The sequence below is a fragment of the Triturus cristatus genome, chromosome 2_1, assembly GCF_964204655.1.
Source record: "Triturus cristatus chromosome 2_1, aTriCri1.1, whole genome shotgun sequence".
NCBI classification, from domain to species: domain Eukaryota; kingdom Metazoa; phylum Chordata; class Amphibia; order Caudata; family Salamandridae; genus Triturus; species Triturus cristatus.
In genome coordinates this window covers 233,731,675-233,753,114 of record NC_140581.1, presented here as the reverse complement: position 1 = coordinate 233,753,114, position 21,440 = coordinate 233,731,675, and the positions used below count along the sequence as shown (strand labels likewise).

Below are 21,440 nucleotides of genomic sequence, written 5' to 3'. Positions count from 1 at the left end.
GAGCCCACATTAAGGGGGAAAAAAATTTCTATAGCTTTAGCCAGTTCAGCTTTAAAAAGAGGGTCAAGCAGTGAGTAGGCAGGGAAGCACCAAGTGAATGACGGTATTGTCTTCTTAGGTGTGGTAAGTACCAATAGGTGGGGAGAATGGTCCGATAACATACGCGGAAGAACCAAGCACTCTCGAGTGTGCTCCACAAGCGAAGAAGAGGTCAATCAATAATCTATGCATGTTGTAATAGGCGGAATAATGTGTATAACCTCCCTTGGCTGGGTGCCGCGTGCGCCAGACATCATAGAGGTCTAGGCTCACCAAAGCACATTCCAGTGCTCTCGCGGCCGCCGATGCCCTCCTCGCCGGACCCCCGGATCTGTCCAAAGTTGAGTTTCTGACCAAGTTAAAATCCCTACCCCATATGTACCTAGCAGAAGGGAATCTGGCTGCAGCGGTGGCCAGTGTAGTGAAAACCTCTGGGCAATCATAGTTCGGGCCATAGCTGTTTATTATGATGAAATCCATGCCCCTGACACTGAGATATACGTAACATCCATTCTGGTCTGAATCCAACTGGGTCAGTGTATAGGGGGATTTAGGGTTAACCCATGTCAACACCCCTCTGGCATGCGTAGTAAAGCCTGATACATTAATATGATCTTTCCACCCTTTGCTTCGTAATATAGCACTATTATGTGGAAGGTGCATCTCCTGTACTAAGGCCACATCTATATTTTGTCTCTGCAAGTAGTGCAATACCTTCCGCATTTTACGGTAGTCATTAAGCCCCCGTACATTCTACGTGAGTGCTCAGAGAGAATCTAAGAGCTTTGGCGTAGGAGTGACACTAGGTTCCGCCATCTGTAACTTCCCTACGTGTGATGTGTCCTGACTTAAGCGACCTGTGGCTAGAGTACCTACTGGACAGCGGCCTGTTTGAGACTTTAAACAACAAAACTCCCCCCCCCCCCTCCCCAAACACCCACCACCCACGTCAGACCACCCCCAACTTGGCCGCGAATCATTCCCCAAAACTTCCATCCCACCACCCACCACGAAACAGCATTACCACCATTGTGTGATGCACTCGCGGGCAGATGTTGCTCTTGTGCTCAAGGAGAAACAATGTGTACAGCAAGCAGCCCCTTCCCCGTACATCGTCCTTAACTTAAACCTCAGCATCGCAATCCCAAAAGTCCTAGACCTTTATAGGCGCATAGAATAGCAATGAAGTGGCTGCCTCTATAGGTCTGATATCACATATACAAGATTCCGGGACAACTCACCACTCCAGGGCTATGTTTGTGCGTTCTCCGCAAGCGAGTCCCTGTAAACGACCCATCAAGATGGTGAAGACTTAGTTATCGAGTGGACTCCCAGCGTAAAATTAAATGCTAAGGCAGCTCTCAGCTGCTGTTAGCCCCATTCAGACCCTGGCAGCCCCTACGTCACCGGCCCCAGTCAGCCAAGCCCCGAGTACACAAACACCCCCCCAACAATCCCTGCCCTGTAGTCCAAAAGTCTTACTTAGCAGAGTGTGGCCACCTTCCGTAGCTAGTCCTGCTCGTCCAGTTCGCTCCTGCCACTTCTCTGAGCTGCTGCCGGACTGGGCTACTACGTTGCTCCTTAGCCCAACCTTTCAGTGCCTTCTGGAGCGCCTTTGGTTCCGTGAAGATGTGAGATCGGCCTTGCCTGTTCACACGCAGCTTGGCAGGGTACAGGATGGCATAGTCTACGCCCATATCCCTCAGCTGTTTAGCACATGGTTATAAACTGTCTGCGCGCTTCCTGTACTCGGATTGTAAAGTCCGGAAATAACTAAATCTCAGAGCCCACATATGTCAATGTCCGCTTTTCCCTCGCAAGACGCAGGGCAGTGTCTCTGTCTCGATAATTGAGCAATTTGGCAATGATCGGACACGGAGGCGCCCCCGGCTGCGGGCGAAGTCCCAGGGAGCGGTGCGCCCTCTCTACCACAAACATTGGGGAAAAGACCCCTCTCCCAGCAACACGACCAACAGCCTCTTAATGAACTGCTCCATGTTGCCAGTTTGTGTGGTCTCCGGCAAACCTATGATCCTCAAGTTACATTGACGAGAGTGCGCTTCCAAGTCCTCTGTTTTATCTTGCAGGACTCGCAGAACCCTACCCAACTGCTTATGTTCAGTATCGAGCGCGGTATGCGACTCTTCAACTTCAGTTAGCCTCCATTCTGACATGTCCAATCGCTCAGCGTGCTTATCTAAACATTCAGCCATTCTGTCCATCCTGTATGAGAGAGCATCCATTCTCGTACCAAGAGCAGTGATGCCGCCCTGCAGATTCTTTTCCATGGCCAATAGCATGCTCCGTATATCAGTACCAGGGTCGGCTGTCCTCGACGCATCGTCCATGGAGGCATTATGCGACTGCGACCTCTTCTGTCCGAAAGAGAGTTTAGGCTGCACCTTGTCGACTCTGCCAATACTGGTGTTTGGTATGCACTCCCTGCAGTGGCCTTTTACTGCATGACTACTGATCACCAGGGACCACACCTAGTGGACAGCCACTCCTGCCCTGCTCCCGATCCTCTCAATGAGCGTTGCCTGCTCCAGCATACGCTAGTCACCCGCCCGTGGGTGACTACACACTCCTTCGGTATGGTCCACCAGATCGTGTGCTAATTAGCCGTGCTAGACCTCCACTATGCAAGCTCTATGCAGGACAATGTCACCAATAGGTTCGGTCCATGCTGCTCCTCAAGCAACCCCCAGCTGTACTCCGTAAAATATTGCCTCGGCAACCTGCGTGTAAGAGACCGCTCCTGCGCTCAGCTGGTAAGCGCTATGGGGCACAGCAGCTCGTCGACCTCCGCTCCCGTACCAGGCTGAGCGCTTGCACAGGGCCTTGCTCATCAGTGAGATATGGTGGGCCCTCAAGACAATATAGCAGATGCAGTCCCACACTCTGCCACTAACTTGCAGACAGCACTGATCCGGTACGCAGTCATCCGCCCAGTGGTGCGCAACTTCCATGACCTCATCTCCAGGTGAAGCGCGTTCAATCGCCCCTCCGTGGAGCAGTATCCGGCAATACTGGGCCCGTCTGCTACCCAATGGCAATATGGCCCCTCTCAGCACCTGCCAAAGTGCAGGCAGGTCATCTCCTCTCCCTCACAAGGCTTAGAAGGCTGCAGGGCGAAGTGGGGGGGGGGGGCGACAGCGTCGCTCAGACCAGGCACCGCTGCTCCCGCCGCTCATCCAAGGGCTTGCCACCTTTAGCCAGTGTTTAAGGCGTCTCCGCTCAGGGGTGCTACTATCCGCCTCACTTCTCTTCAGTCAGCGGCCGATGTCGGCCGCCGCGCCGGGAAGCGCCTGCGTCCGCCGCCATCGCAGGGAGTCTGGGAGCACCTATTGGTATGGCAACACAGCGCTCACCACCAATGATCTGCCGCCTCTCAATGGGCCGCCTCCGCAGCAGCCGCCAATTCAGGGGGTCGCCTCCCCGTTACAGCCACTCACCTGGTCAGAACGCCTCTGCCGCTTGTAGACCCGTCGTTACGGGCTCCTCGCTCCTGGACTTCGCCCTTTCCGAACCGGTGGTGTGCGCCAGCAGGCCCCAGACGGCGGCGCCAGCAGCAGCCCTTCGCTCCACAACCGAGACAACGCCTCGGTGCACAGTAGTCCGCCAATGTTCGCGCGCCGCTTCTTATTCCGCTCGCGCCGCCTCAGCACCCCTCTCATCAACGGTGCCTCCGCTCACTAGCACCACTCGAGTCCGGGGCCCGGCCACCGCCGTGCTCACAGCAGCTCCCGGAATCCGATCCTCTCCAGTGTTCCCCTGGGTGGGGAGCGATGCTGTTCGGCTCAAGGCCGGATTGTCGGACGATGTACGGAGCTTGAGGCTCAAGCGGCCATCTTGGTCGCGAGCAAGCTCCGCCCCATCGGATTTCTCCTATTAATTCAGTTCCCTTTTTATATTCTGTTTAATGGATGTGAAATAAAATTGACGTTTTCAAACCTTGAGGGGCCTCAACAGGCTGGAGCCGCCACCATATTTTACATAAACAGTGGTACCTTCACGTTCTGTCTCACAGTGAGCATGTTTTTGCCGCGGTGGTGGGAAAATTGAGTGTAACACTCAGGCTAGCAGGCTGTACCTTACAAACGGCATATCAATTCTTAGATGTTATGGACAACAAATTACTACATATGTATGCTTAGAGTGAAAGGGAGCCTTGCTACTGCAGTGGTTAAAACCAACACTGTTTACCCTTCTACCCCTGAGCCACCTTTAGACATATTGGTTCTCTTCATACTTCTTTGCTACATCAAATAGTCGACCCTCTGGCCTTTGGCTAATGCCAGTGATGACATCACACAATACAACATAAAATGTAAGCACCCCTAACACACACACTAGCATGAGGAGCCTCAGCCACTGTATCATGTGTATTGACAGCTGTGTTCATGCCGGCTAGAAATTAAACATTGTAATTTTTGGAGTCTTGTTAATGTAATTCTGTTTGAATGTCTTACACAGTGAACTAGCATGACATCCCAAAACCTTTGTTACCTAGCGGGTGTTGCTGTGGATTGTCGGCTTGTGCTTAGAGGTGAAGATTGGTAGTTGCTATCCATTCAATTAGTTGGCCAATTGGTGTGTTAAATCTATTGGCTTGGATATTGCTTAGATTTTACATCTTCTATTCAGGGAAGATATGGGTTCATATCTGAAGGGTTCTAGTCCATCCTTGATATTCTTAGAAAAACTTTGTAAAGGGTTGATCTCACGTAATTTTAGTGTTTTTGTTAAAAGAATTGGTGCACTCACCTGGAGCCTTGCCTTTGGGCAGTTCATATATATTTTTTTTTTTTTATAATTTATATTTTTTCATTGAAAGTTCGGATCATGGTACAATATAGACACTTATGCATAGTAACAAAATAAAGTGCAGTGTGCATACGTGCTCAATATAAATTGCATTTAGCAACCCATCGAGAATAATTAGGTACATTCTTCTACAAACAATAGACGTAATATACTTAAAAAGCACAGATTCAATATATGTATAGTCGGATATTGCACAGTTCCCTATTTCACAGTAAACAAGTATAAAGTGTGCATATATTCAATATGGAATGGAATTAAACAACTAAGCACATCTATATTTCAAATGACTTTTTCCAACCATATGTGATACGGTTGCTTAGAAAACAATACTATTACCCAAATCTTTTTTATTAATTTCCTAAAGGCCCCCAACGTTTCACAAATTTCCTAAGAGATCCTGTTCTTAGTGCATAACGCCTTTCTAGTTCTTTGACTTAACACAGTTTTGCTCTCCATGCTTGGAACGAGGGTACATTTTTACTTCGCCAATTTTGTAAAATTAAAGATCTTGCCACTAGGGCAGATATATATAAGCATTCTTCTTGCATATTATTCAATGTTAAATTTGGAGAGCATACCAAAACTGCAGTATAATTGTCAATAGCTATAGATTGGCCTATGATACGTCTAAGATATTTTTCAATTTCTTCTCATAGATTCTCAATTTTAGGGCAATCCCAAACGATATGTGACCATGTGCCCCCTCCTGTTTTTGCGCATCGGAAACATCTGTCTTCTACCTGGGGATATATACTATGTAAAAATAAAGTGGTTCTATAGAGTAACCATTTTGAATAAAATTGCATTTGTTTAAAATTAGCTCCTCTAATTACTGTGATGTTAAGTCTGTTAATTCTCCTCCAAGTTGTTCTTGGGATCTGCATACCTTCTGTTTTTTTACGCCATTTATCTTGCATTTTCTCATGGATAGTAACCAATGTATTATCATTAAAGATTTTTATCCAAGCGATTACTGATCACTTTTCAGGGTTTTCTAGAGCTTCAGTTATTCCCGAACTTGCTGCTAAAGTTCCTGCATCTATATTTTCCAGAAAGTGCTTTATTTTAATGTATGACCATTTAAGCATGTCCTTGGAATGGAAGAGCCTGATTTCTGTCTGAGGCCACTTTTTCCAGGAGTTTAGGTTAAGGAAGTATTTTACTTGCCTATATCCATTTTCCTCCCACTTTCTCAGTACACCGGTCTGTAGTAATTTAAACTCCTCAGTATAGAGATCAGTCAGGCTCGTTGTACCGTTTATTCTTGGAATCCTATAGAAAGCTAACAGTTGAGCTCTTTGTTTCTGAATCCATTGGAGTATTTTGTACCGCAATTTCTGCGGATCCTTAACTATTTTTGTTGGGTCCTTAATTCTGTATTCTATTAAAATTTTATTCATTTCATTTCATTTATTCCATTTGTAACGCGCTCGGCTACTCAAGAGTGTCCCGGCGCGAACCAGAAGGGGGGAAAGAGAAAATCATACAAAGAGGAATGTTTTAAGCTTTTTCTTGAAAGATACAAGCTCCTGGGTGAGGCGAAGATCAAGAGGAAGTGCATTCCAAGCCCTACTAGCTCTGACCACCAAAGAGCTACCTCCAAACCTCTGAAGCTTGTAGCGCGGGACGACAGCCAGGCGGAGAGCCGACGAGCGTAAGACCCTTGCTGGGGCATAGAAGGCAAAGCACCTTTGAAGGTAGAGCGGGCCCTGCCCATGAAGAGCACGATGGGCCAGGACCAGAGATTTGAATTTGATCCTGGCCACAATAGGCAACCAATGTAGAGAGTGCAAGTGAGTGGTGACACTCGACCTAGATGAAATACCTAAGACTAGCCTAGCCGCCGTGTTCTGGACCACCTGCAATTTCTAAACCATATAACCAGGTGATCCAGTAAACAAGGAATTGGCATAGTCTAGCCGAGAGAGAATCAGTGCACAGGTCACTGTTACTCTGGCTGCCTGCGGGATGAGCGGGAAAAAGTTCCTAAGTGTTTTAATAAGACCAAAGCAACAGCCGGCCGTCTTCTTGATATGAGTAGAAAACGAGAGGTTCTCCTCAAACCGAATGCCCAAGTTCTTAGTGGGCTGTCCTTTCGAAAAGGGAGGAGGAAGCTCCTGAGGCCACAGCTGTTGACGAAAGTCAGTAGGAAAAGCGCCAAAGAGAAAGATCTCAGATTTCTGCTCATTACACTTGAGCTGAGCATCAGCCAGCCAAGTGAAGATGGAGCGAAGGCACTGTTGGGCGGCCAGAACAGAGCTGGAGGTCTTATCCCACGTAAAAAGTAGCTGGGTGTCGTCAGCATACGCCAGAACCTTCGCCCCCAGATTTTCTGCAAGATGAATCAATGGTGTGACATAAATATTAAAAAGCAGAGTACTGAGTGCAGAGAGAGCCCTGCGGGACTCCCGTAGTGACCAGGTGAGGGGAGGAATGAAACTGAGGGAGCCAGATCTGTTCGACCCTTTCCTCAAGAAAAGACCTGAGCCAGCCCCACACGGCCCCAGAGACACCAATCTCAGTGAGACGGGTCATCAACAGGTCGTGTGGGACCGTATCGAAGGCCGCCGAGAGGCCCAATAGGATCAAGGCTGCTCTGCCCCCAGCATCCAGGCATGTTCGAACCGCCTCAACCACCTCAACTAGAACCGTCTCGGTGCAGTGGCCTATCCGGAACCCCGATTGAGCTTGATGTAAAATACCCTCCGTCTCCACAAAATCCGACAACTGTTTGTGTACCACCTTCTCACAAACCTTAGCAATAGCTGGCAGAAGGGAGATGGGGCGATAGTTGACCGGATTAAGCGGGTCCAAAGAAGGTTTCTTCAACAAAGGAAGAATCTTAGCCTGCTTCCAGACCTGAGGGACCATAGACTGAAGGGAGAGGTTGATAATCAAATTGACCTCCAGATGGATACAATCAGCTGCCTCTGCTAAGAGTCTGGCCGGGCAAGCATCAGCTGGGGATCCCGATTTAAGCCCTTTCAGAATTTTCAGAGTTTCCAGGGGGGGAACCGGGGAGAAGGTAGACAATAAAGTAGAGGGAATAATCAGGTCATTCCATGTGCCATCCCGTGCATCACTGTCAGGGGAAAAGGATGCCTGAATGGCCAGTATCTTATCTCTGAAAAACCCAGCCAGAGTATTACACCAATCAAAAGAAGAGGGTGTAGCACTTTTCTGGGCCAATGGGGAGGTAAAGCCCTGAACTATAGCAAAGATTTCTTTGGAATTGTTTCTAGCCGCCTCAATGCGGACCGCGTAAAACTGGCTTTTAGCCGCAGATATGGCGTCATAGTAAGCTCTTTGCATAGTACAAAGTTTTGTTTTCGCCACAGGGCAGTAATTACTCTTCCGCCATGCCCGCTCCAAAATTTTACAATCATGTTTAAAAACTTTAAGTGCCGGGGTAAACCATGGCTTAGAAGGGGATGCTCTGGCCGGTTTTATGGGTCGACGGGAGGTAACTGAAATCACTGCTTTGGACAACCAATCCGTAAATCCAGACATACACTCCTCCAAGCCCCCGGACAATACCGGCCTGGTAGAATCCAAAGCGTGCACAAAATCCTGGGGGTCAATTTTCCCTAAAGCAGGTTTCAAAAAGCCAGGCACCCAAGCCTCTGTCCTGGAGACTGTCCAGGAGAAATACGAGATATAGTGGTCCGACCACGTCAAAGGGAGAGGGTCATCAACCACGATGGAGAAGTTGGAGCATATAGGATCCAATAGGTGACCAGCCTGGTGAGTTGGCAGGCGGACCAGCTGGACAAGTTGGGCCATGGCCAGGTGATCCAAGATGTCCGTCACCTCCCTCTCATGAGGCATATCCAAATGAAAGTTCAGATCTCCCAGCACCAAGTAATGAGAAAACCTGACCGCCCTAGCAGTAAGGGAATCTCCCCAAGTTTGGAGAAAGGGGCCAGAAGGGCCCGGTGGCCGATAGAACAGGGAAGCCCCAAGAGTGAAGTGAGCTGAAAGTCGGACACTAAAGTCCAATACCTCACAGCCTGCCCAGTCCTGGGAGTCACCCAAAAAAAGATCCCAGCATTCTTTATAGATAACAGCAACACCTCCCCCTCTTGACCCTTTACGATCCACTCTCAGGATCTTATAGCCCAATGGGGTTGCCAACGCGACTATGGGGGCGACGGAGGAATCAAGCCAGGTCTCAGTAAGAAACAGCATATCCAGGGCCCCATTCTCCAGCAGCCCATGAACTTCCGCATGATGTTGTTTTAATGAGCGGACATTAATAAGTGCAGCTGAAAGCTGCACTGAGTTGACTCCCCTCTTAAGACAGGGGGTTATATTAGAGGGAGACGCACAGCCCAGCCCTAACTGGAAGCCACAAGATCTACAGGCTCCAAGAGGGATTGCTGTCACATCCCATAGATGTGGATGTCGACAGACTACCACATCCAAGCCCCTGAGAGCGGCGCCAGAGTATACCACGCGGCCAGCAGTAACAGGAGAAAACAAAGATTGTGAAGCAGCGTTTCTGGCGCTGGTCGCTACCGGGGCGCGGATGGGCGCAGACAGGCTTGCCTTAGGCGCTTCCAGCGGCGCGCCCGCTGCGCGCGTCCGTGCGTCGCGCATTAAATGCGTCCCGGTAAAAAACAACTAGCGCACTGACCTGCGCCAGTAGCAAGATGGCGTCGCGAGGGAAGGAAATGCCCTCCAACCCTCGCCGGGACCAGCAGACAGTGAGGTAAAAGAAAGGATTGTGCAAATAAGCAATTCTGTATTCTTTTAAAATGCGTGTATGCGGAAATCGAAAACAGCAGCAGGCAAAGAAAAGAATGTGCAAATAGGCAATACTGAAATCTTTTAAAATGCGGGTATGCGAAAATCGAAACTAGCAGCAGGCAAAGAAATGTTAAAACTTGTCACTCAGTTAAAACATCAGAACATAGACAACATAGGCAATAGCACACATTCACAGTACGTGTCTCAGCCCAAGTGAACCCCTTCAGGCGCTGCACGTCCGTGCGACGCGCATTAAATGCGTCCCGGTAAAAAACAACTAGCGCGCTGAACTGCGCCAGTAGCAAGATGGCGTCGCGAGGGAAGGAAATGCCCTCCAACCCTCGCCGGGACCAGCAGACAGTGAGGTAAAAGAAAGGATTGTGCAAATAAGCAATACTGTATTCTTTTAAAATGCGGGTATGCGGAAATCGAAAACAGCAGCAGGCAAAGAAAAGAATGTGCAAATAGGCAATAGTGAAGTCTTTTAAAATGCGGGTATGCGAAAATCGAAACTAGCAGCAGGCAAAGAAATGTTAAAACTTGTCACTCAGTTAAAACATCAGAACATAGACAACATAGGCAATAGCACACATTCACAGTACGTGTCTCAGCCCAAGTGAACCCCTTCAGGCGCTGCGCGTCCGTGCGACGCGCATTAAATGCGTCCCGGTAAAAAACAACTAGCGCGCTGACCTGCGCCAGTAGCAAGATGGCGTCGCGAGGGAAGGAAATGCCCTCCAACCCTCGCCGGGACCAGCAGACAGTGAGGTAAAAGAAAGGATTGTGCAAATAAGCAATACTGTATTCTTTTAAAATGCGGTTATGCGGAAATCGAAAACAGCAGCAGGCAAAGAAAAGAATGTGCAAATAGGCAATACTGAAGTCTTTTAAAATGCGGGTATGCGAAAATCGAAACTAGCAGCAGGCAAAGAAATGTTAAAACTTGTCACTCAGTTAAAACATCAGAACATAGACAACATAGGCAATAGCACACATTCACAGTACGTGTCTCAGCCCAAGTGAACCCCTTCATAAAAAAGTTATCTATTTCCAAGGTGTCAAGATGGGTAAAAAAATCTGTGTTTGTTGTGTGCAAAATAGTATTCTCTTATGTTTGGGAGGAACAATCTTCCCTCTTCCTTCGAAAAACTTAAACTGCCTAGTGCTAATCTTGGTATCTTATTAGCCCACAGAAAGGATGAAAACAAACTATATATCTCCTTAAAAAAACATTTGTAGAGCGCAAGGAGCTCCTGCGAATAAGAAGTTAAACAGTGGTAGAATAGACATTCAAATAAGTGCCACTCGTCCTAAGATTGATAATGGTAGTTGATTCCACTGTGCTGAAAGGTGCTTAACTTTTTTTATCACGAGAATATAATTCAGCTGGAACAGCTTCTCTACTTTTTCTGTCACATATATCCCTAGATAGCTCTTCGAGCGTGAGTTGTACGTTGGCCTGAAATTGGGCAGTAAAGTATCCATGGAACAGTTTCATAATATTATTTCGGTCTTGGCCTTATTTATTTTGTATCCACCTATTGCTTGGAATTCCGAAAAGATCTCTAGTATCTCCTCTTGGGTATGATCCCTAGAGTTTAAAAAAAGAACAATATCTTCAGTGTAGAGTTGTATATTAGTCATGCCTTGCAGCGGTGTGGTATGTTAACATTTTTTGTCTAATAGTTATTGCCAAAGGTTCAATAAAAAGGGCGAATAAAATAAGGGAAAGGGGACAGCCTTGTCTCGTACCCCGATTTATTCGACGAGTCTACATTTATCGAATTAATTAATATTTGCGCCTGTGAGCCTTTATAAAGTTTTCTTATTAATTGTATAAAATCTTCTGGGAAACCGAACTTTTCAAGAAGAATAAAAAGACAGTCCCGGGATACTAAAGCAAAGGCTTTCTCAGCGTCTAAAAACCACACCTGAGCTTCAATACTGTTCTTATGAAAATTCATCCAGGGCTTCTATTAAAAATGTTGTGTTTGTCGAAAGCTGTCTCCCTGCCACAAATCCACACTGATATGCATGAATAGGAGAACCCACAATTCTATTAAGCCTATTTGTGAGTAGTTTTGTAAAAATCTTATAGTCCACATTAAGAATACTAATAGGTCTATAAGAGTTAACGTTGTCTCTATCTTTATCTTTCTTCAAAACGCTGACTACTACCGCTGTGTGGAAAGAGGCCGGGATTCTCCTCCTTTTAGTAGATGGTTAGCTAATTTTAGAATTTGCATATTAAGAGTTGGGGCTAATCTTTTATGTAATTCTTCTCCCCAGTCGCTTTACAGTTGGCTAATGAACCAATCCCCAATTCAACTTCCTCAGTAGAGAATTCCTTGAGTGAAGATTCTCTAATATCATTGTGCAGTGAAGGGATCTGCAGCTTATCAAGGAAACCTGTAAAGAGTTCTTGTGACGTTTGTCGATCTGACTGATAGATTCCCCTGTAGTGTATCAGAAAGGCATCCCCAATATCTTTAGTGTCTTAGATACCTCATCCTAAATACTTTAAATTCTATTTTTTACCTGCTTCTCCTTTGCCTGCCATGCGAGTAGCTTCCCAGTGTACTCACTCTCCTCATATGCCTTTTGAAGATGAGTCCTACTTACTAGATCCCCCAGTTGATGATAATGCTGCATCTGCGATTCCGCTTCAAACACCTGCTTTGTTGTGAAACTCCTATCCTTAATGTGATCGTTATTTGCCTGCGCATAACGCGCCTCAATTTTTAGCCTTTCTTTCTTTTTAGACTTTTGTTGCGGGATTTCTTTTGATGTAATTAACCCCTGTAAGGTGGCCTTAAATGCATTCCATACTATATTTATTGGTGCTGAGTCTGTGTTGTTGAAAAAGAAAGTATTAATCTCTTTGGCTATTTCCACACACCAGCTCTCGTTTTCCAAATTCAGTTTATTAAGATACCATCTCATGGGAGTTTTCGTCCTTGATCTTACTCCCACTATTTTCATCTTAATTAAAGCGTGGTCTGAGAACGCAATTGGGATATCATTGTATGTATCAACCCTGAAGCCATGTGAGATCAGAAAACAATCTATCCTGGAAGCTGTATCATACTTTGCCAAAAAGCAAGAAAAGTCCTGTTTTCCTGGGTTTTGAAAGCGCCATTGATCTATCAAATCTAAAGACTTTTTACAGCTAGCCAGGGCAATAGCTACCTGGGGCTTGTTTTGCTTTCGAGCCTTCTTAGAGGAATCAACTAAAGGATCCTGAAGGAAGTTAAAATTGCCCATCCTCCCTCCCCACCCACCATATAATAGGGCCGGGAATACACAAGAGTGCCTGCTTCAGCTGTAGCAGGGGTTGAGGATTATCAAAAACTGGGGCATAGATTAAAGCTAAAGTGAGATTTGACTGATTTAGGGTTCCATGTACAAGAGCCCACCTGCCCCCCGGGTCTGACTGGGTGTTTCTTACTTGGAAGTGTACATGCTTCCCTATATAAATCCCTACTCCCTTCTGCGCGCATCCTGCGTTCGCTGAACATTGGAAGCCAGCCTATTTCTGGAAGATTTTACTCACATCAGATGCGCTACGAAAATGGGTTTCCTGTAAAATAAAATGGCATCCGGTTTGTGTCTTCTAAGCCAACCTTCAATTGCCTGAGCCTTACGTTTATTATTCAGGCCATTAGCATTAAAAGAGAGAACCGTAATTTTTTCCTTACTCATAGTTGTTTTATCAAGAGTTGGCTACTGACTTTGCGAGCTGCCCAAACGGACACAGCCCCCAACCCTGTGTGCCTCAAAGACGAATAAATTTGTACTTGGTACAGTCGTTCTAAAGTGTAGGTATACATTTTCATGCAGTCAAGAGTCAAAAGTGCAAGAAATAGCATATAAATAGCAGCGATATATACAGTACCTAAAATGTTTAAAGTGACAGGTTCTGATATAAATCAATAACGTCTGTAGGAGATAAGTCTAAAGTGCAACAGATAGCAAATAAATAGCAATAGCATTTACAGTACCTAGAATATATAAAGTGATAGTTCATTAATTGCCTTAAAAATTGTATGCTATATGTCCTTTCATTGTGTTTCATGCCCAGCCTCCAAGAGAGTTAATAACGTAGAAAGATGTTAATCTTTTTTGTGTGTGTCTGTGTCTTTTGGTTGTAATTTATGATCTGTGCTCCTTGCTCTTTTCATTAAACGTTGGTTGGCCTGGAGTCGGTCTGTCTTATTGACACCATGTAGGGGTTTTGCCTTGTCAGATAGTACCTGATAGTCGGATTTTGTTAATAGTTTATTATATTGTATTTGAGGCTTTTGATCTTTAAAAATGCATCCTGGGTATTGGGAGTGATGCGGGTGCTTTGTCATTACTTTATCTCAGCCTCTAAGATTATAATTATTTTTCTTCAGTCAATATTTATGCATGCCAATTTATTACAGCATAGCTACACAAAGTTTATTTTTCTGCTTATCATAGTGTTCCTTGTTTAAATGACTTTCAGACTTGTTTGTATCTATCATAATCTTAGTACATGGGAGGTCAGAATGATACGTCCTCTGGGTTTCCTAGAGAGACAGAGATAGGTTTTATAGACTCCATGGCACTAAGGACTTAGTCATTGTGCCATCCTGGATCAGAAAAATAGTTGTGCTGCAGCCATTACTCAACCCACTGTGCAATATCTGAGCGAGATATATTCTATGTTAGGATAATCAGTGGAATCCGATACCCTGTTTCCTTTAGGAAAAGCACTCACAAAAAAACACTAGACCGCAAAGGGCACATTTAAAATATTTATTTAAAAACTAAAATCCTAGTCTAGTGCACACAATATGAATCGTAACCACAATGAAAACAGATAATATGGCAACGGTTATGTTATGTTAAAATGAATTTATAGAGCGCACGTACACCGGGGAGGTTTCATGGCGCTGTTTTGGTTGAAATCCAGATCATAAAAAAGGGTTTAGAAAGCCTGTCCGAAGAGCTAAGTTCTTAAAAGACTCCTGAAACCGAGGAGATTGGTACAGGAGCGAATATCAAGGGGAAGAGAGCTCCAGAATATGGGGGCCAAGGTAGAAAACCTGGCACCTCCAGTGCGCTTTAATCTAAAATGAGGAATTAATAATACATTTTTGTGAGCTGAACGAAGATTTCGTGTAGGAGCATATTTGTTAATCATATTATCAACAAATTTAGGGCTCTTGCCATAGAGTGATTTAAAAATAAGACATCCAGTCTTAAATGCGCATCTCTGAGCAACCGGGAGCCAATGTAATTGCTTCGAAAAGGGAGTGATATGATGATGCCTAGGATGATGAACAATCAGACGAGCAGCCTGATTTTGAACAATCTGTAAACGTCTAGAAAGATAGAGGGGGATGCCAAAATATAATGAATTGGCATAATCCACGTGGGACATGACCAAAGCGAGAATCACCTGAATCCGGGCATCATAAGTAAGGTATCTGCAAATCTTTTTTATTCTACGCAGTTGAAAAAACAGACGGAGATCACTGAGCTAATTTGAGGCTTCAGGGTAAGATCCTGACTGATGATCACTCCTAGGCTTTTCGCCAAACTAGAAGGAACAGGGGGCTGGCCCAGCTCTGTAGGCTAGAAATGAGGTCCCCATGGATTTTTAAGAATGCCACCCATTAAAACCAGCTCCGTCTTGTCCGGGTTAAGTTTTAAATGGTTCTTGTTCATTCATTGACTGATGAACAGCATGGTCGATTGAAAAGCATGAACCGATTTGAGGAGTTACTGGTGGTGAAAATTATCTGCATAGATAAAAGTGCAGACTTTACGCTCCTTCAGAGCTCGAACAAGAGGGAGAAGATAGAGATTGAACAGCAAGGGAGAAAGAGATGAGCCCTGAGGGACTCCACAGGAGATTTTGACTCTAGGAGCGGTAAATTGGGCTGTGTAAGACTGCCTGGGAGCGATTTTCCAGCTAAGGGCAGGGTCCTCAATTCCTGCATCCCTCACACGGTCGACCAAAAGAGAATGGTCGACCGTGTCAAAGGCAGCAGAGAGATCAAGCAGGACGAGAGCCTGCGAGGAGCCACTATCAACCTCGTCATGTAGGGTGTCTAAAACTGTGAGAATTACCGCCTAAGTGGAATGCGCTGGACGAAAGCCACCTTGATGGGAGTCCAAAAATTCGGATTCCTCCAAAAATTCTGTAAGATACCCTGTAACATAAGTTTCCAAAATCTTAGCTAGATAGGGAAAAAGGGAGATAGGGCGGTAGTTGGTCAGGATGAGTGGATCTGATCCCACCTTTTTTAAAAGGGAGACAACAATTGCCTCTTTAAAGGTAGCAGGGACAGTTCCTTGGGACAAGGACCCATTTAAGAGGTTAAGAGCAGGACTAGGAAAGATGGTGAAGATTTCCTTCAAAATGTTGGGAGGGCAACAGTCATTGGGAGAGCTCAATTTGACTTTTGAAAGAAGATTAATAAAAATATGGTCACTTATAGGAGGAAAGTGTGTGAAAGAACTATGGTTTAAAATGGAATAAGAACTGAAATCCAAAATTTGGCAGACTGGGATACTGGACTTAATTTTATTAATTTTATCAATGAAGAAGAGGTTCAGAGCATTACAAAATGCTTGTGAAGGAGATAGTTTGCGAAGTATTCTATCTAGATTAGATAACTCATTGACAATATGAAAAATCTCCTTCGAACGATTAGATGCCGATAGGATTTTGGATGAAAAATGCGCCACTTTATCAGTTGACACGGATTTCTTATAGATTTTCAGAGAGTTCAAATAAGGCAATTTATCTTCAGGTTTGTAGTTACTTGGCCATTTCCTTTCCAGTTGTCTTAAAGCTAATTTTTGTTGTTTCAGTTCAATTGAAAACCATTTCTGGGCCTCATGGCAGCGAGGGACATGGATGCTCCTAAGAGGAGCAAATTTGTCGCTAGCGGCTAGCAACCAACTAGTTAACTGTATATCCGCCTGGTTAATTGAAAGATTACCCAGGGGAGCCGAGTTGGCAAGTGAGTCAAAGAATAAAGGTTTCTCAATCTTATTCCAACTCCGGCGGAGGCAACCAGCACAGCTGGGGGTTTTATTTGCAAAATTATCTTGAATAGAAAATTAAGCTTATGGTGATCAGACCATGTGCAAGGTAAAACTGAAACCGGAGACATGGTGATGTTAATGGTCCAAACCAGGTCAAGGATATGTCCCTTAGTGTGTGTGGCCGTGGATACCTGTTGAGTAAGATTTAAACCTAGAAGTAGCTCGGTCAGTTCAGCCGAATGGGGACCACTAAGAATGTCATTGGCCCAGTAATTGAAGTCCCCAATCAGCAAAACCTTCCCATAATTGGTCACCAGGTGGGCTATCTGTTCACCCAAGGAATGGGGAAAGAGAGGCATCCTGAAGGGAGGTCTATAGAGCAGAACACATACCAAGGGGGCAACATCTGGTTCAAAATCAAATTTTATCACCGACGGTAGATTTAGTGACGTCAAGGCCGTATAGTTGTAATTGTGGTGTATTATAGCCGCTACTCCTCCGCCCACTTTCCCCTGGGGGCGGTTGGCCTGGATGATATGGTAGTCAGAAGGTAGTGCCGCAAGAATATCAGGAGATGATTCATGGGATAACCAGGTTTCAGTGAGCAAGAGAAGATCAGGCTGCTCAAATTTGAGCAACAGAAAAATATCCATCTGATGTTTGACCAATAAATGAGTGTTCAAGTATGCAACAGAGAGCTTACGTGTATTATGTCCAAATATATGTTGGGTCAAAGAAGGACCAATGGCATGCACACTACCAATTTTGGGGAAGGTAGTTCTAACTGCCAAAATTCCGAGTTCTTTTACACGAGTATACAAGGGGATTAAGATTAAGATTAAGTTTAATAGAGGCTGCATGAAATGCTATCAACTCACTGACAGTATAGTCAGTTTCCTGAGCATGATGGCAGGTCCCAGGTCCTGGACGGACGCGGGCGGGTGCAGACGGACTTGCCTTTGGCAGGCCGCCGGCGCGCCTGCTGTGAGCGTCTGCTGTGCTTCCGCGTTGCAGCCGGCATAAAATAGCTGGTGGCAGCCTTAGCACCGCCCCCCCCCCCCCTGCGTGCCGATTGGCTGTCAAGTAATCGTGACAGCCAATAGCCACTCAGCAGGAAGACAAGCGAGGGGAGAGGTGAGCTCTGTTGGAAGCACAGCAGTGAGTTTAAAAAAGAAATAAGCTTCGTTTTATCAAGTGCAGAGAAGCGTGCGGGTGAGTGAGCTCAATTTTTAACATAAGAGAAACACACAACGCGACAATTATTAAAGATAGCAGCAAACTTTCAAGTGGGCAATTTAAAAACAAGTAGAGACAAGTTACCAGAAGTGTGAATAATAGATAGCACTCCAACATGATTTGCTGTTATTAATACATAGCAATATTACCCTTTTCCTGTTACTTCTTCGTGCTAATCTAGTTGTAAAATTCTAGCAAAGCAGAAAATGGAACCTATTATGACTAGAGATGGCCCACACCACAATGAGCACTAATGTTTATTGTTCAGGGAAGCAGGCTGGGTGCAACGATAGCTCGGTGCATGAAGACTTAGTGTCTCTCTTTTCTATACCCTCAATAGGAACTGCAGATATGCTGTGCCACCTTCCGCAGTGTCGCTTCTCTGCACTTCACGTTCTGTGCCCGACTTTAATAACATAATCTCAATGTTGTTAAGATCTGTTGGTGAAAAGAACGTGGCCTGTTGCACTTGCAGTTATTTTCATTCTGCGAAACTGTTCTTTGAATATCAAGAAAAATGAAGCACATAGTTAGCAACCTTCTAGAAACACATAGAAATTACCAACATGACAACGTAATAAAAATGAAGCCGTCTGCATTTAGATAAATCATTGCAAATATATTCACATAGGCTGGTTCATTACACTGAAAAACAGAATTATATTTACCTAAGTGCGTCAAATGAATCGTGCATATTCAGCATTTTGATGATCTGTTAACACATATTACTCAAGAAGGGCAATGCCCAGGGTAACAGACACAGTAATCATGACAGGATATCTATAATGGTGGTAAGGCTTGGTTGCTCTGTCTTTTGCAAGAGCTCCCCGCTCACTGAAAGGTAATCTAAACTCGGAGAAGACTTTATCACTAAAGTCATTGCTTCAGTGTCGCTTAAATTCTTTATTACATCAACTTTAAAAATTAGACTGGCAAATCACCATTTCACAGGGCACGCATGTGCAGGCAAAATAAAAAGCGGTCATAATCAGCAGTAGGTGAAGAGAATAGAGGAGCTAATAGTGTACTTGCTGCATGTCGGTATGTTTCTGTTGTGAAGCGTGGTAGTGGCTGCAATTAGTCAGTTGTCCAACATTGAACAATTGGCCAAGGGACGAAATGAAAAGTAATACCACGCCCTTGATTGATTGTTGGAGGCAAAGAAAAGCATAGCTCTGATATCTTCAGTGCATTGGAATTTTTACAGCCTGGACCCTGGAAAATATCTGTCTTTCCACTGACAGACTTTGATGTACTTAAGACAGCGGTGACTGGGATTTTTATTTAAGTACATATTGTACTCTGGTTGTATAATCCCTGACAACAGTGACCACTTTTTTTAATTTTAGTTTGTTTAATCAGTTGAAATGTGAGCTATATAAACGTATTATTACCAGTATTGTAGCTTAAAATAGTGAGATGTGGTCTGTAGTAGCACAAACCCAGAGTTTTAACTGGCCCTGGTGATGCCATGGAAGGATTGGTATGTAGCCTTCGGAACAGTTTTATAGGTGGGGTGCTTAGTCAACGGGACCCTCTTGCTCGAGAGAGTGCAGTGAAAACAAATTAAATATCCCATAAGACTAAATAACAGGCTGGGTGGGGTCAAACGAGTTATGCATGAGATACTGCGTTAGGGTGAGAAGTGGAACTGGCATAAGGAAAAGTGTGTCAATGTGGTCCGCTGTTAAGTAGGTGCCTCGAACCTAGATTCATATGGTGGGGTAGGAAAATGGAAACAAATGGAATATGAGGAGAGTTGCAAAGTGCAGTGAGTGGAAGAAGAGTGTGGTCTGGATCTGTTGGTTGAACATCCAGTCGACCAATATCTAAGATAACGTGTGGTGATTCTAAAGACATTTGAGGGTTACATTTTAATGCTGCATGGTTAATGCTCTGTTCTTAATGGCCATGATGGTACTTGTGAATCTGTTAGCACCTGTACTAGTTTTTAGTTTTTAGCTTTACCTTATGTGTAATAACCTGGAGCTGCCATCATGTGTGACTCCAGCTGTAGTTATGGTACTCTTCCCTTTTCTAGTTGGATCCTGTAGGCTCCACCGTCAAGCAGCTGAAGATGTGATGCTGCCAATGCCGGTTGCGCTCTATGGATGTAAATAAATGCTTTATTTTACTGCATCGTGTGTACCGAGCTTCTGTACTACTGTTCCCAGTTCCGTCATTTCTCCAGCAGTATTTGAAGTCAGATTGTGAAGATTCTGTAATTCAAGCAGATTATTGTATATGGTCTGAACATAGAAACGCAATGGCTATTGCGGCCTGGCCCTCCTTTTTCTCTGGTTGGGAAGAATTCCGATGGTCGGTGGCTTAGAGACAACGGGGGTCCAAATTATGTGATAATAATGAATAATTATTAGATAACTTCCTTGTCATGCACTTAAGCAACAATTTTCTTGGTCTGTAATTTTGAGAAACCCTTCTGGCAAAAAGTGCATATGCAAGTGCAAGAAAAGTGCAAAACAATCTACATTTTCGAAAAAAGGCCATGTAGGTTGCTTGAAGTCATTCAGTACAGATTAAATGCAAAAACGTATTCTAAAATGTTTGGGAAACTTTTGTACATTATTTAGTTAGAGAAGGTAATACTAACGCCTTACTTGATTAGGATGAGTTTTGAACTCTATTTCTAATTCGGCGTAATTTCAATGTGTATTAAGATATGATTCTTATTTAGCACTAGCGTTATGAATAGTAAAATTTCTTATATTTCACACTCATTTTCCTTTGCTGCGTTTATAACTGTATCTTTTATTCTTACTATTCTAATTGCATACGTCTTCGGTTTAGTCTCTCTGTCGAGTGAAATGTGCATTCCACAACCGAAACAAAATATTTTAACTAAATTCACGCCCTTCAAGAGTCATAATCAAACGATGTTGTAATTCTCAAGTGCAAAAGACCAAAATTGTATTTACAAGAAAGAACATGCCACCAATAATGAATATTTAAATCAACAAACAGAATAGCCTAAATGAGGAGTTGGACTATTCAGAGCATTCGTTTTCCGAGAATGCACACGTGGGATTATTGTATATTATATTATATAGCCTTGCCGTTCGCGTCATTAAAAAAAAAAAGTAATTGGTACGTTATTATTTGGAGTTTTCATGTATTGTTTTTGGAAGTACATGCGGCCGTAAATACTAATGGTTATGTTTTTCTCTTTTCTTATAAAGCCAAGTGAAAAGCAGAAGTGCCCAGAAATTCAGTTTCCATCTTGTTTATCAACATCACACTTCTTCATATTTGTAGCAGTACAGACAGTATTATTTGTGGGGTACATCATGTATAGGTAAGTTACTTCACTTAGGGATGATGATTATGATTTAATTAGTAAAACTATTTCTGATGGTGAATTGCATGTGGGCAGTGGGGGAGTGTTCAAATTAGGCTTTCTTGTCATTCAGTGTAAAGAAGCATGCTTTGATTTGCTACTTGCTAGCGATTACCTGCTTTTCGTGTATATAAAAATGCTGATTATCTGTCTTTTCACCCACTCCAGACTGTTGGGAACAGTTTTCTTAAGTGGGGCCAGGGGATTG

The 21,440-nt window shown here is 44.4% G+C and overlaps 1 protein-coding gene across 1 annotated transcript in view; it reads left to right on the top strand.

The window, feature by feature from the left end:
• Positions 1-21,440, top strand: part of LMAN1 (lectin, mannose binding 1) — a 249,386-nt gene that overhangs the window by 185,511 nt on the left and 42,435 nt on the right. The window contains exon 12 of the mRNA XM_085630506.1: positions 21,075-21,190. Coding sequence (XP_085486632.1) covers positions 21,075-21,190 — 116 coding nt within the window. The remainder of the gene's footprint in view (positions 1-21,074; positions 21,191-21,440) is intronic.